Source organism: Gordionus sp. m RMFG-2023, chromosome 4, assembly GCF_954871325.1.
Source record: "Gordionus sp. m RMFG-2023 chromosome 4, tfGorSpeb1-WG-v2, whole genome shotgun sequence".
In the NCBI taxonomy this organism is placed as follows: domain Eukaryota; kingdom Metazoa; phylum Nematomorpha; class Gordioida; order Chordodea; family Parachordodidae; genus Gordionus; species Gordionus sp. m RMFG-2023.
In genome coordinates, this window is record NC_088778.1 from 33,161,513 (window position 1) to 33,176,021 (window position 14,509).

Below are 14,509 nucleotides of genomic sequence, written 5' to 3' on the forward strand. Positions count from 1 at the left end.
TGTTTGGCCTTTTAAATCTAATTTTTCACTATGGCTACCATCCTCTCAGCCTGTCCATTAGAGCTAGGATGATATGGTGGAGCCAGCACAACATAGCATGATCTAGAAAATACATTTATATATTTATATAATTAATAACCAATGCTTAGTCTTCCTAAATTGTTGCATCCGATTTACCTCACCCAACAATTATATTATAATTCACAAATTTTAATTACATACAGTTTATAATATATGCGCCATCTATAAATTAAAATAACAAAAGAATGATTTAATATTCAAGGTTAATAAGAAAATTTCAAAAATATGAAAAGATCTATCAAAAATATAATTTTATTCGCTACTACTACATCTTCACTTGCAACTATAGGGACTTATTGGCTTTATTCTAATCATCAACGTGATATCAAAACAAAATTTATTATTAAAAATATATTTGATAAACTGAATCTAAATTTTTCAACTGTGCATGCTAGGAAAAATACAATTGTATCTACAGATGAAAATATTTCTTATTACCCTCCTGGAAAAATTAAGCCTGATCCCAAAGCTGCCCATATTCCCAAATTAGAAGATTTAAATTTAGTCAATGTACAAGTGTTTTATAGGCATGGTGCTAGAACTCCTCTTAAAAGGTTACCTGGGCTTTTAGGAGAAGTATTTAGGCCAATTTAAAAAAAAACATATATCTTTTTTTTTAGCTTGAGTGGAATGCTCATGAATTATTTAAAAATAGTTCTTCATATACATCTGTTCCATGTAAATGGCTTAATTTTATGGGTCAATTTGTTAGTGAATCAGATGAAGATAAAGCTAACCAAAAAATTGTCTTTAATGTAATTATTTTAAAAATAATATGAAATAATAATTATTCAAAAGGGAGGTGCATCAGCTGGATTATTAACTACGTTAGGCCATGAACAAATATACGAATTAGGGACGAGGTTAAAGAATGACTATATTTTAACAAAAGAATTTGTTAAACCTCATTTCAATTGCAATGAAGTATAGTAAGTTATAAATTTATATTTTTCATTAATAAATAATAATGTTTACATTAGAAAATAAAGTTGTATTCCAACAAATATTTTATTTTAAATGATCTTCTAAAAGTATTGTAAAGTCAATATTATATTGGCTCATTTATTGATTGAGTTGTAGGAAAAAAATTTTGACTGAAAAACCCCTAATGACTTTTTTTTGAAAAAATTAAGATAAAAGATCTGTAGGAATATAGATCTTTTATAATAAATCATCTGTATTAACTTAAGAAATAAACTAAAACTACTTATGGTAATATTTATATTTAAGATCAGAAATGGATGATATATTTATAATTAAGTAATATAGTCTCTCTCTCCAGTATGTCAATCTAAAATTTAAGGGGTGAGGGGGGATAGAGAATTTATCATCTTGGACATATTAAGGAATAACCTCAAAACATAGATGTTGTAAAAATAATTTAAGCTATTGACATGATTATGAATAAATTTGCAAAATTGAAGTATGACCCCAATCCCCCATGAAATATTAATGTTTTATAAATTATTGTTCATGGTTAAAACAAAGTGGCAAGTTGGTAAGGCATTTTAATAAAAAGCATTTAACCTTTTGGAAGGGGTATGACTAAAATACGCGCCTATATGAAAGAAGCTTAAGGTAAATTATATTAATATAGAATCGAATTTAGCTTGATAAGATAAGTCAGAAAATGTTTTTTTTGATCTAAAAAAAAATGGTAACATAGTAAAATTTAAAATTTTTTTTTTTTACATAATTAAAATACGCGCTCCTACGCGTCCCCTATTAAAGAAGCTTAATTTATGATTCTGTATTCATTTCATAAAAATAATGTATATTTAACGGGGGGAGCCTAGTTTAGTCAAAAAAAAAAGAAGAAATTAAGTGTTTTTTCCCAAATCTCAATAAGTTACAAATTATTTATAAACTTAATATTAACATTTTTTGATTCTTCTTAACGAGCTTAATAGGATTATGCTTTAATTTTTTTTAGGAAATAAGCTTCTTTGATAAGGGGACGCGTAGTTTAGTCCAAAAAAAAAATTTGTTTTTTTCAAAAGCCCACTAAGGTTATAAAAAGTTTTGAAATATGATATTAACATTTTTTTTACACCTTTTAATAAGCTCTATATGATTCTACTTTCATTTTTTTATAAATTAAGCTTCTTTAGGCTGTGTCCAAAGTATCAAAAAAATTTAATCGCGCAATTTGGGCAAATCTAGCGAAAAAAAATATAAGCCATTTTTAATGGAAAATTAAAATGTTGACCTAAATGATTTTTCAAATTTCTATAAATACCAAAAATGATTTAGGCCAAAATTTTAATTTTCCATTAAAAATTTATTTATATTTTTGGGTATTTTGGACACAGCCTATAGGGGTAGCGTAGGGCGTATTTTTTTTTAAAAAAAGGCGCTAAATTGAGAAAATAAGACATTGCCGCTAACATATAGTCCGAATACTTTTTATTCCTTCTTTTATTTTCCCCCGGGATTTCAATTATAATTATCTTTACGATTCGATCATTTGATTGGTTCATTTTTTTGAATTTTCAAAAATAAAAATTAGCGCCAGGTGCACCAATATAAATCGCATGAAGTGCTCTAGCCACGGATTAATCAGCTCCATGTTTCATGTCCCCGTCAAAATTCACGACGATGGTAATAAAATATAACTATCATCATTTTTTATTTTCTATTCCTTAAAATTTCCATTTTTAAATTTGTCGCAATTTTCATTTTTTTTTTGCATCTCACATTGTCATTTGTTTTAACTTGTCATTTTCTTCTTTTTTTTTACAAGGTCAAAACAATCCATATTTATGACAGTAATTTATACGCAAAATTAAACAATAGAAAAATTATATTTAGAATGATATAATTTTTATATTGTTTAGGAGAAGTAGGCTCTAGAGATATAGGCAATCTTATTTAGAAGTTGTTCATCTCTCTTAAAGGAGGCTTTCGACGATATATCCATTAGCGAGCTGAGTAGTCTCTAACCGTATCCCAAGGCATAGGATGCTCATTTATGGGGTCTCGTTCATTTATGATAATAAGGCTCGGGTAATTACTCTTTAGCGTGTTTAGAGCCAACCTCTGCTGACGTAGGTAGTAACCCTCCTTGGTATCCTCGGTCCTCGCGGAGGTCCGGTGCCATAACTCTTTAAAAAAAAGGCTAGGGCGTGAGAGCCATACGAATGTTAAAGTTGTGACGATTGTGAGTAGGAATGTATAGTTGGGAGGTAGTGATGACGAATATTAAGCGAGTTTATTCGATTCAATGTCTATGAGCGCATCTCTATTTTTATTGGAAGGGGGCAAAGAGGATCAATTTATAAGAAATCCTAGGTTAGGAATTCCCCACCCCCTTTCCAAGGAATCAGGGTAGAACTATCAGGCCCGTCTACCATCAAAACTGTAAAGACTAGAGGGTTTAAGGGTTGACGGGATGTCGGCAGATTTTAAGGCCATGGCTATAGTTTCAATCGGCGAATGGGGGAGATTTCCAGAGTGCCTGCAGGAGCAAGGAATCAGGATGATTTGTGAGTGTTGTGTATGATGGGCTCGCATGACAGGCGAGAGGATATGAACGTCTGAATGGAAAGTAGCGTGGACGGCCAATACCGCCGGAATCTGGTTGGTAAAAGTAGCCTGTAACTGAGATATATCACCAATGGAAGATTCGCGAGGATCGGAGTGTATATAAAATTCTTAGGAAGTAGAAGGTAGTTATTCGATAGGAAGACAGCTTGGTGGGCTGGGCGGCATGATAGCATATCGCGCACGAGATATCTCCCGTGAAATGTAGGCCAGGAATTCGACGACGGACTCGCCTTTATCTCTAACGGAGATCCTAAAAGTGTCAAAGCTTTCAATTTTGATGCAGGATAAGTTTATTGACATCTGCCATTATTATATCGGTCCAAATCTAATTTTTAGCGTAAATATACCTCCCCCCCCCTCCATCCCGATCCCGTGCACCATATCCGATGAAGAAATAATTGAGATAGACTTTCGAAGTCCTGTCACCTGAAACTCGACGTAGCTTTTCGATCTAGCAAAAACTTTGGAAAGCCTATCTTCTTTCTGTTTTTTTTGTTACAAATTTCACTGAGGATGCGCATGCGCTTCTCTAATCTAAAATAAATGGTTTTTTTTAAAAATGATTTTGAAAACAACGTTACAAAATAATCCTTATATTTTTTACAACATTCAGATTCGAAGGAGGTCGTGATCGCCATAGAAGAATTGAACAGGGAATTCATGTTCCCCAACCCTAGAATATGCCCGCCTCTCATAGAAGTCATGAACGCTTACCTACAAGCCATGAACTCTATTCCGCAATACTTGGCCGATTTGGAGGCCCTCAAGAAACTTACCAGTAACCAACTTTCCAATGCATTAAGATTTCACGTTAGAAGCCCTGGGACAGAATTTGAACCTTTTTTTTCAGGTCAAAATCTGGTCCGAAATAAATTTTGGAATCCGGGTTCCAAACCGGTAAAACCCGGATTCGATTCGGACTCGGATAGACTCGCGCGCGCATGCGCGGTTTTGAAAACTCATTAAAGGTGCTATTATTTTAGCACTAGCAATATTCGAGAAGGAAAAAAAAAAACTAAATAAGATTATAAAAAAAACACGCACTATTTTTTATGTTCGTAATTCATCATTCTAATTTATGAGAGAACAATTTTAACGACAAAAAAAAACAAAAATTATTTCTCAGAATTTGATAAAGTAAAAAAAAAAAAATTGTAAGAAAAATGCTTTGAGCAAAATTAAAATGTTCTATCTGTTAATTACATTTTTTTTTTATCATTAACCCTACGAAAAATATATTTTTTTTGAGAGAAACGTGTTTTTGTTTTACAAGATTTTTATTTTTGTAAATTTTAAAAGTACCTTATAAGAATAATTATTCTATTAATAGTTTTTTTTATTTATTTTCCCTTCATTTATAACCTTTGCTTTTTTTTTCTCTCTTTCGAATTAGGGTTCAACTCTCGATGGAAATTTGTCGGTACAACAGCTGATTTATAATATGTATTCGTCTATTTGACAATCACGTGACCTGTCAGATTTGACGATTATTAATGAAGGCCGATTCAATTCTATTTTTTTAAATTTAAACCCTGACCCATTTCTCTCGAACCTTTAATTAACCCTAAGCCACATCTCTTAATAGTTTTTTTCTTCCGATTATGGTTTAAACTCTCAAGGGGAATTTGCCGGTACAACAGCTGATTTATAATTTGTATTCGTCTATCTACAACCACGTGACCTGTCAGATTTGACTATTTATTAATAAAAGCCGATTGAATTATATATATTTTTTTTTATAAAATAAACTATTTTTAATATATTTTAAACCCTGACCCATTTCTCTCGAACCTTTAATTAACCCTAGCCACATCTCTTAATAGTTCCCCCCCCCCTCATTTATAACCTTTGCTTTTTTTTCGATTATGGTTCAACTCTCAAGCGAAATTTGTCGGTACAGCTGATTTATAATTAGCGTTTGTCTATTTGGCAATCACGCGACCTGTCAGATTTGACGATTATTAATAAAAGCCGATTGAATTCTATTTATTTATTATTTTTTTAAATAAAAAACATACTATTTTTAATACATTTTAAACCCTGACCCATTTCTCTCGAACCTTTAACTAACTCTAAGCCACATCTCTAACCTTTAATCCGGCTCAAAATGCCCATCCAAACAATTTTAAATTTCTGAACCCGAATTCGTGTCCAGAAGAACCCTGACAATTGTTAGTTTCTTGCGCTTAGATACATTATATTATACTTGTATAAAATATTTTTGACAGATATCGACAAGGATACCAAGCTAACTGTCACCGAAATTTACGATACCATGAAGGCAGCTGATGTAAAAAAACCTAAAATATTTTTTATATAAAATTAGTTTTTTAAATTTTGTCTGATTTTGGTGGTAGGTTTACTAGAAATAAAATATTGTAATTTTTTTTCTCCTTCGTCACTTCCATTTTATTATTTTTATTTTCCAATTTATTATTCGGATATCATTTTTCTCTTTTTAATTATCTTTTCCTTGGTGTCGGGTAGAAATACCATCTTTAAAAGGGTTAGAATATCTTTAAACCAATCAATGCATGATCTGTGGAGGATGGGGGGGGGGAGGTTGTAGTAGCAATTTTTATTCATCCACCATCTTGGGTATCGCTTTGCTGATATTGGCTCACAACGGCTCGATTGCGTCATTTGTTTACAAAAATTAAATTTTTTTTTTAAAAAAAAACATGAAAAATAAAAAAACTGTTTAGAAGAGTTATTACGAGATATTTTTCATGAATCATGATACAGATACATCGTCTAAAATCGATTTTACTCAAAATACATTTGTGAAAATGTATATTTTTATACAGATTCGATTTATTAAATATATATGTTAGCTATTAATTTTTTTTTATTAAACTGATATCACCTCCACCTAAAATAATATAATTAAAATAATGATTTCTAGATTTTATTAAATTTCAATATACAAAATATGTAATGTAAAATGAATTGTAAATAATAGTTAAATTTTAATAAACAAAACAATCTTAATTTATTTTATTTTATTCATTTAAGGCACCTTCGTTTATTTGTAAAATTTTTAACCACATTAAACCACCCGGGGCACTTGACGGGGCAGGTTGGTCGTTATATTTAACGAAAAACAACTTTATTGGGTATAATCATCAAATATAAATATATTAAAATCAAGTTTATTCAAAATCATTCAAAATTTCGATGAGTGTCAAAACTTATATCAATATTTATATCATCTAAGGGATGCCCATAAAAAGAATCTAATATTAGAATTATTTGATTTCAGGAATTTTTCTAGAAATATTGATCCAAAAATTTATGATACATATATTTTTTTTATACATTTATCTAGTATAAAATTTACCGTTCCATGATCCCGTTTGCATTAAATAAAATTTGCCTTGTAAATGAAATAAACTCGGACATATAATTAAATGAATTAATTAAAATGTATCCGAAAAGTATCTCTATACCGATACCACATTTTTGTATCTATAGACAACTTTAATAACTCTTCTGCTTTAGCATTTAAATTTTTATGTTTGACATTTATCTTTTAAAAATTAAACTTATTTTTCGTGACAAATTATAAAGAAATTTTTAAATATTTTTTTTAATCATCTATCCAATTCCAGTTTTTTTTTCTCTTGTGCAATAAAAGTACGAGTCTGGATTCATTTTAATCTATTTTCCTAGGTAAAGTTTTAAATTATTTTTTTCTTAGTATAAAAATTAAATTTGCTTCTAACGTAACAAAAGTTTGAGAGTATGGGGGTATCCATTTAATGTTTTCCTCCATGGGAAATTTTTTAGTGCGGTGCTGATATTTTTTGTCGATATTAACATGAACTGTATTATAAAAATATGTATATCTTAGAAAATAGCACTAGATTGGCAGCTAGTTTTTTTTATGCATACTTGATTGTTATAAATTGGCCGATCAAGAATTTGTTTCTGGATCGGATCGGCAAGAAAATTGTTAAGAACCGATCCACAACATTGGCCTCATTTCATTTGATGTGAATGCTGACCATTTCTTTTTTCGCTAAATTCCTTTTTAAAGTTTTATTGACATTCCAAGATGGTTATGTGCATTAAACATTTACTGCTTATCTTGTGGCGATTCCGAGTAGCGTCCATTTATAACTTGTTTCATCTTAAATGGCACAAGCCCTTAATAAATTTACCTGACTTTTGATTGACAACAAATCATTTTTTGAATTCGGTTAAAAAATATTAATTTAAAACAAAACAAGTTACATCTGCAAATATTTATGGTTAGAATATTGAGTTGGCCGTTTTTAAAAAATCGACTCAAAACGAGCCGTTTAACATCACTAACCTCAATATCCTCATTCAAATCTTTATCACTATTCAACTATCCGTCTTCTTCTTATAGAAAATATATTTTTAAAAAAACGTCCATAAATGTCAATTACAAATCAATTTAAAAAAAAAAATTTTTTTTTCTATAAATCCAGGCTCACGGTATTCCTAGACCGTTGCCCTTGTTAGTCGAATGGGATTCGTGGATGGAGAAATTCGAAAGGTACGTCCATCAAAGCTACAACATGCTATTAAACCTCGATAAACACACGTAATAAATCCAAATAAGAAATTAGTATTTTTTTTAAATATATATATGTGTATAATGCGTCATCAAAATAGATAATACCCGAAATCGCGGGTACGGAGGCCCGCCCCTGACCGGATCGGAAAATTAAAGAGATTGACAAACCCGAACCGGGCCCTATAAATGAGTAACCCTCGCAGATTCCCTAACTTTGATTTTTTTTTGTGTGTTAAGAAATGTAATGAAAAACGGGAGAATGGGAAAAATTTTTAATTTAATGAGAGTTGGATGGCTGAATTGTTTTAAAAAGATACCATACCCTGGATATTTGATTTAACCTTTTAAAATACCAAATGCTATAGATACTGTATGATTCGGAATCTCTTTATTTTAAATCCTTTACCGAGAGGGCGATTTAAAAAAATTTTTAAAATCCTGTCTAACCGGAAATGTATTCTGGCATGTGTAGAGTATTTACCCTATAAATTTCAGCCAATTTTAGCCATAGACATTTTAGTATTTTCTATAAATTAGAAGTAGTCTTAAAGTTCATAGCAAAATTGGCTGAAATTTATAGGTGTAAATACTCTAACACATGCCAGAATACATTCCCGGTTAAATTGGATTTTAAAATTTTTTAAATCGCTCTCGGTGAAGGATTTAAAATCAAGAGATTCCGAATCCCCACACGACATATATATATATTGTGTCGTTCATAGAATTTATTATAAAATCTCCCACATTTAAAATTATTCCAGTAAGACGGAAAATGAGGAACGCTTAGCATGTCTTAGTCGAATTCCTCAACCATTAGAGGGGCGATATATATATATGTGTCGTCGTGGGATTCGGAAATCGTGGGGATTCGGAATCTCTTGATTTTAAATCCTTTACCGAGAGCGATTTAAAAATTTTTAAAGTTCGATTTAACCGGAAATGTATTCTAGCATGGGTAGAGTACCCAAACTGTAAATTTCAAACAATTTTGCCATGAGCTTTAGGACTACTTCCAATTTATATGAATTTTTCATATAAATTAAAAAATACTAAAATGTCTATCGCTAAAATTGGCTGAAATTTATAGGACAAATACTCTACACATGCTGGAATACAATTCCTGTAAAATCAGATTTTTAAAATCCGAAAATCGCCCTTAGTAAATGATCTAAAATTGAGAGATTCCGAATCCCCACGGATTCCGAAACCCCATACGACATATATATATATATTAGAAAGAAAGAAAGAAAAAATTATGGGAAAAGAATAGGGAATAAATAAATATCAAAAAAAAAATGAATAATTTTTATATACCTTAGATTTAGGCATGGATTGAGATGGTCTATTGGACCTGTATTAGACACCATTCTAGCTAACATGAGGAGCGCACTCACCTGCTCTGGGTAAAAAAAAAAATCTTTAATATATTTATCTTCCTTAAAATTTTAATATATTTTAGAGAATATGTAATCACTCATTTGTAAGTTTCTCCGTCTAATCCCTTTTCTCCAGAGATCCTTAGCATCGCCCTTCACCACTTTTTACAAATTGCCAAGTTTTTTTCATCAGCAGATTGTCTTTTTTTTCGTCACTCAAGTCTTTTTACGAACCCAAAACCGCGTACATATATTGGACACGGGACACGGTTCAAAACGACACCGTTGTTACGTGCGTCAGAAGACCAGCTCTAGCATAATAATTATTGTATCTTTTTTTTTTGGTAATCGGTTGTATCGGATAAAAAAAAATCACTTCCATATCCCTACCCCCCTTTCTATTTAAAGCATTTTATACTCTGTTCGCACTATTTTTTTTTATCCGTCTATGCTAGAGTAATCGGCGTACGAGAGGTTTTGCTGGGAGTCTTTTGCCCACTCATCTCTCTAGCCACCACCTGCATTTACTATGATAAATAAGTGACGGAGTGTCAAATTCAATTTATTTATTTTAAAAACTATAGATCTTTGGATACCTTAACTGTCGTCACCTCTTATTTGTTACAACTCTTAACATATTTTTGTTTTCCAACTCTGCAGCCAGGCATTTTCCCTAACCTTTCGCTCAATTAACATCGACATAATTATTCCATTTCCATTCGTTTTTTATTCAGGTGCGACGTTCAACCTCCACGAATTTCTTGATTCCTTTACTATATATAGATCATAATTCCTTCCTCATTTTTAAAACATTTGACCTATTATATCCCGTCGCTTTCAGATACCCCGATCACATGTTTAACCGTCCGGCTCATGATTTTTGAATTTTCTTTTACTGGCCATCATTTACTTAAAAATTTAAACTGACGCCCGTTATTTAAATTTGATTGGTTCATTTGGCTCTTTCTATATTTTAAGTGTAATTATTTTACTCGCACTTTTTACCTAACCCTCTTTTTGCATTTTCACGCCTATTTTCTTGGCACTTCACCGATAGCTCCTTGCCAAACTTTCCATCATATATACATGTTCTTCGTCGTGAACTTTGTATACAAAATTCTCTTCGCTACACCCAACACCCGACCACCACGTTCTTTAGCCCCAAGTGGCCTTTTTCTCCCAACCAAAAATATTTTCTTACCTTCCGCCAGGCTTTCTTCATAGATTCCCATTTGTCATTCATTCACATCAGGTGCATGGGAAACCTCCGTCATCATTCTTGCGGCCTTAGAAACTGGCCTGGATTGGGATTTTCGGCAAAATTTGAATTCCCAGCTCTGGATGGGTTCACAAGGAATTCGGAGAAAATTACGAATTAGAAAGAAAAAAAAAATTATATTTTTTATTCTTTAATTTATTTAAAACATGCAAAAAAAAAAGGTTCTACAAAATGGAACTATACGCTATTCACGATTCCACGCTAAATCCACTTTTAATGGTGTTGGGAAATTTTAGATCTTGGGTTCCCTTCGCGGCAGATTTGATCTTCGAAGTTTATCGGGACACTAAAAGTCATGAGTGGGTTCGGATTTTATATTTGGGAAAGGTTATAACTACAATTTTCGTGACTCATTTTTTTTAACGGGATTTAGCGGTTAATATTATTTTTTTGAATACCCTTTTTTACCTTCTTCTCGGATTGAAAATGGACGAGGCATATAAAACGGGTAATGATATATTGCGTTGTTGGTCATCATATAGCACCTTACTAAACAACGACTAAATTTTTTTTTTGAACGCTTATATAAGATACGTTTTTATTTTTAATATATATTAACGGATGCGTTAGCACCCTATATTCTTATATATCGTACCCTATAACCTAGCCTAGTGGGTTCAAGAAAAACAAAAACTTAGTCATCAGCTGGATTCCACCTTACATCTAAAACAAAACACATTCATAAAATATTTGACAACGCCGACCGCTATGCACTACGCTACCCATTATAAAACACAATATCACATTGTACCCAATGACATATAATAATAGCCTAGACTGACGATGCGTTCAATAAAAGTGTACGTCAACTGAAAAACAGCTGGGGACGCCATTTTGATTACCCATATCATTATTAAAAAATTTTAAACGAGAGGCCAATTTTATTTCTATGTCTGACGCAAAACTTTATTAAGGAGTTGCCCGATCATCGAGATAGTAAGGAAGCAAAGTTATCAATTAATTTAATAGTTAGTTTTTAATAATGAGAATAATTACTATATGGGATACCAAAATGGCGGGTCCAGCTAATTTGCATTCAACGACGGTTTCAAATGCATTATTATGATTGGCGGCGTCAGTCTAGGTATTATTATAATGTCATTGATTGTACCATAAAGGTTTGGTTACATAAGAAAAGATATATAAAAACTTTAACATTTATATATATTTTATTTTAACCTTTTTTAGCCCCTAATTTTGCCTGGAGCTGAAAATGAAATTTGTTCTATGGCTCACTTCATCAACGTAACTGGTAGGATGGCGGCGCCTTTTGAAACATTTTGTTCCGAAAAGCATGGTACAAAAATGATAACTTTTTACTTGTGCCAGCATTTTTATTCCCTCGAGCCTTCCATCACACCCTGCTTAAAAATGGCTCACTATTAATTTTTCTATAGCTGATATGTTGTTATATAGACCACCTCACATTGAAACACATTTTTTTTAAGACTCAGTTTGAAACCCCAGAAAATGATTAACCAAAACCGGACCCTTAAAAGAGGTGTTAAAATCTGGGCGAACCGATTCGCGTTTCGTCGGGTCATAAAGATCCAGGGATTTCAATTCGAATAAAATTAAATTTTAAAAAAAAATACGAATAATTATTCGTATTCGATTCTTCTAAACGTATCGAATAATTATTCGTAATTATGCCAATCGAATATAATAAATAGACAAATCGAATACGGGTAATTCGTTATTCTATTTGCATTTGATTGGCTGCTTGTTAAAAAATGAAGACTACTATTGCGCAGTTTATCTTTTTTTAAAAGTGCCAAAATATACTATACAATTACAATGATTATTTTTTTCTCTATTAGGTCCTGTCCCGGAAATCAAATTCAAGCAGAGCTCCTTCATCGGAATATAAATTTTTATTTCACAAAAAAATTGCCTTTCAAAATAAAAATTAGTTGCAATTTTATAACCAATAGAACGAAAAAAAATAAAATAAATACTCTTTCTACAAAAAAATAGTAGATGATCAAGCACCCTAATCGTATTATATTAAAAATCACAAAATATGTATCCCGATACCAAAAAAAATAATTACATTTTTACAATTTAATCCCCTTTTTTTTAACAAAAAAAAATTATTACATTTGTCATTGCTATAAATATGCCGAATTATTTATATTGCCTTATTATGAGGGGCGATTTTTTTTTCACCCAATATTTATATTTTTTTCTTTTAGCAAACCTTTTTTTTAAAAAAAATAATAAATTATATTTTTTCATATAGAGCAATTATATTATATTATGGGAAACCGTATTTATCGACAATTCATAAAGAAAACTATACCTAGTGTTGTTAAATCACCTGACTTTGACCAATTCTAAAATGATTCTGTCAAGTTTTTATCCTAAAGATTTAGTTCCAATAGTTAAGCTTAGGTTTCAACTTAGAGGTTTCAGCCTAATTTTTAGGCTAAAAACTTGGCTAAGCTTTATTGGAATTGGCTAAAGTTATGCGACATAACAACAGTAACTATACCTCATTATTACTTGTTTTTATGTTTCTAATAAAATTTTTTAGTCAATATTTGTTTATGATGTTAATACCTTGTTTTATGTCTACGGTGCCCGTGTGTTTTTATGATGACTTTTAAAATAAATGCATTGTAATATTTATTCATAATCGATGTTTCAGGTAGTTTTATAAACAAAAAAGAATAATTATATTTTAATAATTTAGCGATTTAAAGGAAAGATTTTTGAGCGGTTAGATGGGTTATAGCTAAGCTAATCCCCATTTTTTTTTATATTTCTATAAAAATCTAAAACATGCCTATAATCATAAAATTTGCTTGAGGAATATTTTATTTTAGAGATTTGGGAGTATTAAAATATAGGTTCCATTTTTCTAACTCGAACTAACAAAACTGCTCAGCCGATTTTTTTTAGCCGACAAGGTTAAACCCGATATTTTGGCTTAAATCAATTAGAGCCTCGAGATTAGGCCAAAAAAATTGGCTTCTTCCGGAAAAACGTCAAAATATCTACGATTTAATATGGAACAAAAAAAATGTTAAATTTGGGTAAAATCTAGCGTTAAAATATGAGCTCCAAGGGTAAAATAAATTATCGTACCTCGATCATGAGTGAGTCAGTAAAAACCGACCCAGACCCGATTAGCAGACTCATAATTCTGACCTGGGTTGAATATCGTAAAAATCTTTTAAAGTTTTGCTGAATATTCTCAATTCATTCCAAAGCCCAGGAACTTTCGACAAAAATTATGCCAAAATTCTTGGATGCCCTGGGATAATGTTAAACGACCAACCCAATATTCTAACCATAAATATTACGCAAGACTAGAGATTTTGCTCATAAATGTAAGAAAGGTTTGGACATCTATTAACCAAATCCTGAGATTTGAATAACGTTTCTTTGGTTAAAATATTGGGTTAGCCGTTTAACAACACTTACCCCGGGATAAATTAACATTTTATTATGTTAATTTTTATATAGCATATTCCTGATTATTATAATTATTTGTCAAATTTTAGTTTTTAATTGCAAATTAAAAAAATATGAACAAATTGCTGGATCCCCTAATGAGACCCAATTTGAGGCTAATGTTAAACGGCTAACTCAATATTTTATCCAGAATAATATTACGCAAGCCTGAAGATTTTGCTTGTAGAAGGAACAAAGGTTCTGACATCTATTGGCGAAATC

At 31.1% G+C, this 14,509-nt stretch overlaps 1 protein-coding gene across 1 annotated transcript; it reads left to right on the forward strand.

The window, feature by feature from the left end:
* The first annotated feature begins 266 nt into the window (after window positions 1-266).
* Window positions 267-13,430, forward strand: LOC135929113 (lysophosphatidic acid phosphatase type 6-like). Its single transcript, XM_065465622.1, has 11 exons — window positions 267-657; window positions 702-836; window positions 880-1,010; window positions 2,591-2,682; window positions 4,241-4,405; window positions 5,856-5,917; window positions 8,085-8,200; window positions 9,493-9,576; window positions 10,990-11,155; window positions 12,017-12,125; window positions 12,649-13,430. Exons 1-11 carry the CDS (start codon window positions 307-309, stop codon window positions 12,696-12,698), a joined length of 1,461 nt encoding a protein of 486 aa, XP_065321694.1. The 5' UTR covers window positions 267-306; the 3' UTR covers window positions 12,699-13,430.
* Window positions 13,431-14,509: the final 1,079 nt, after the last annotated feature.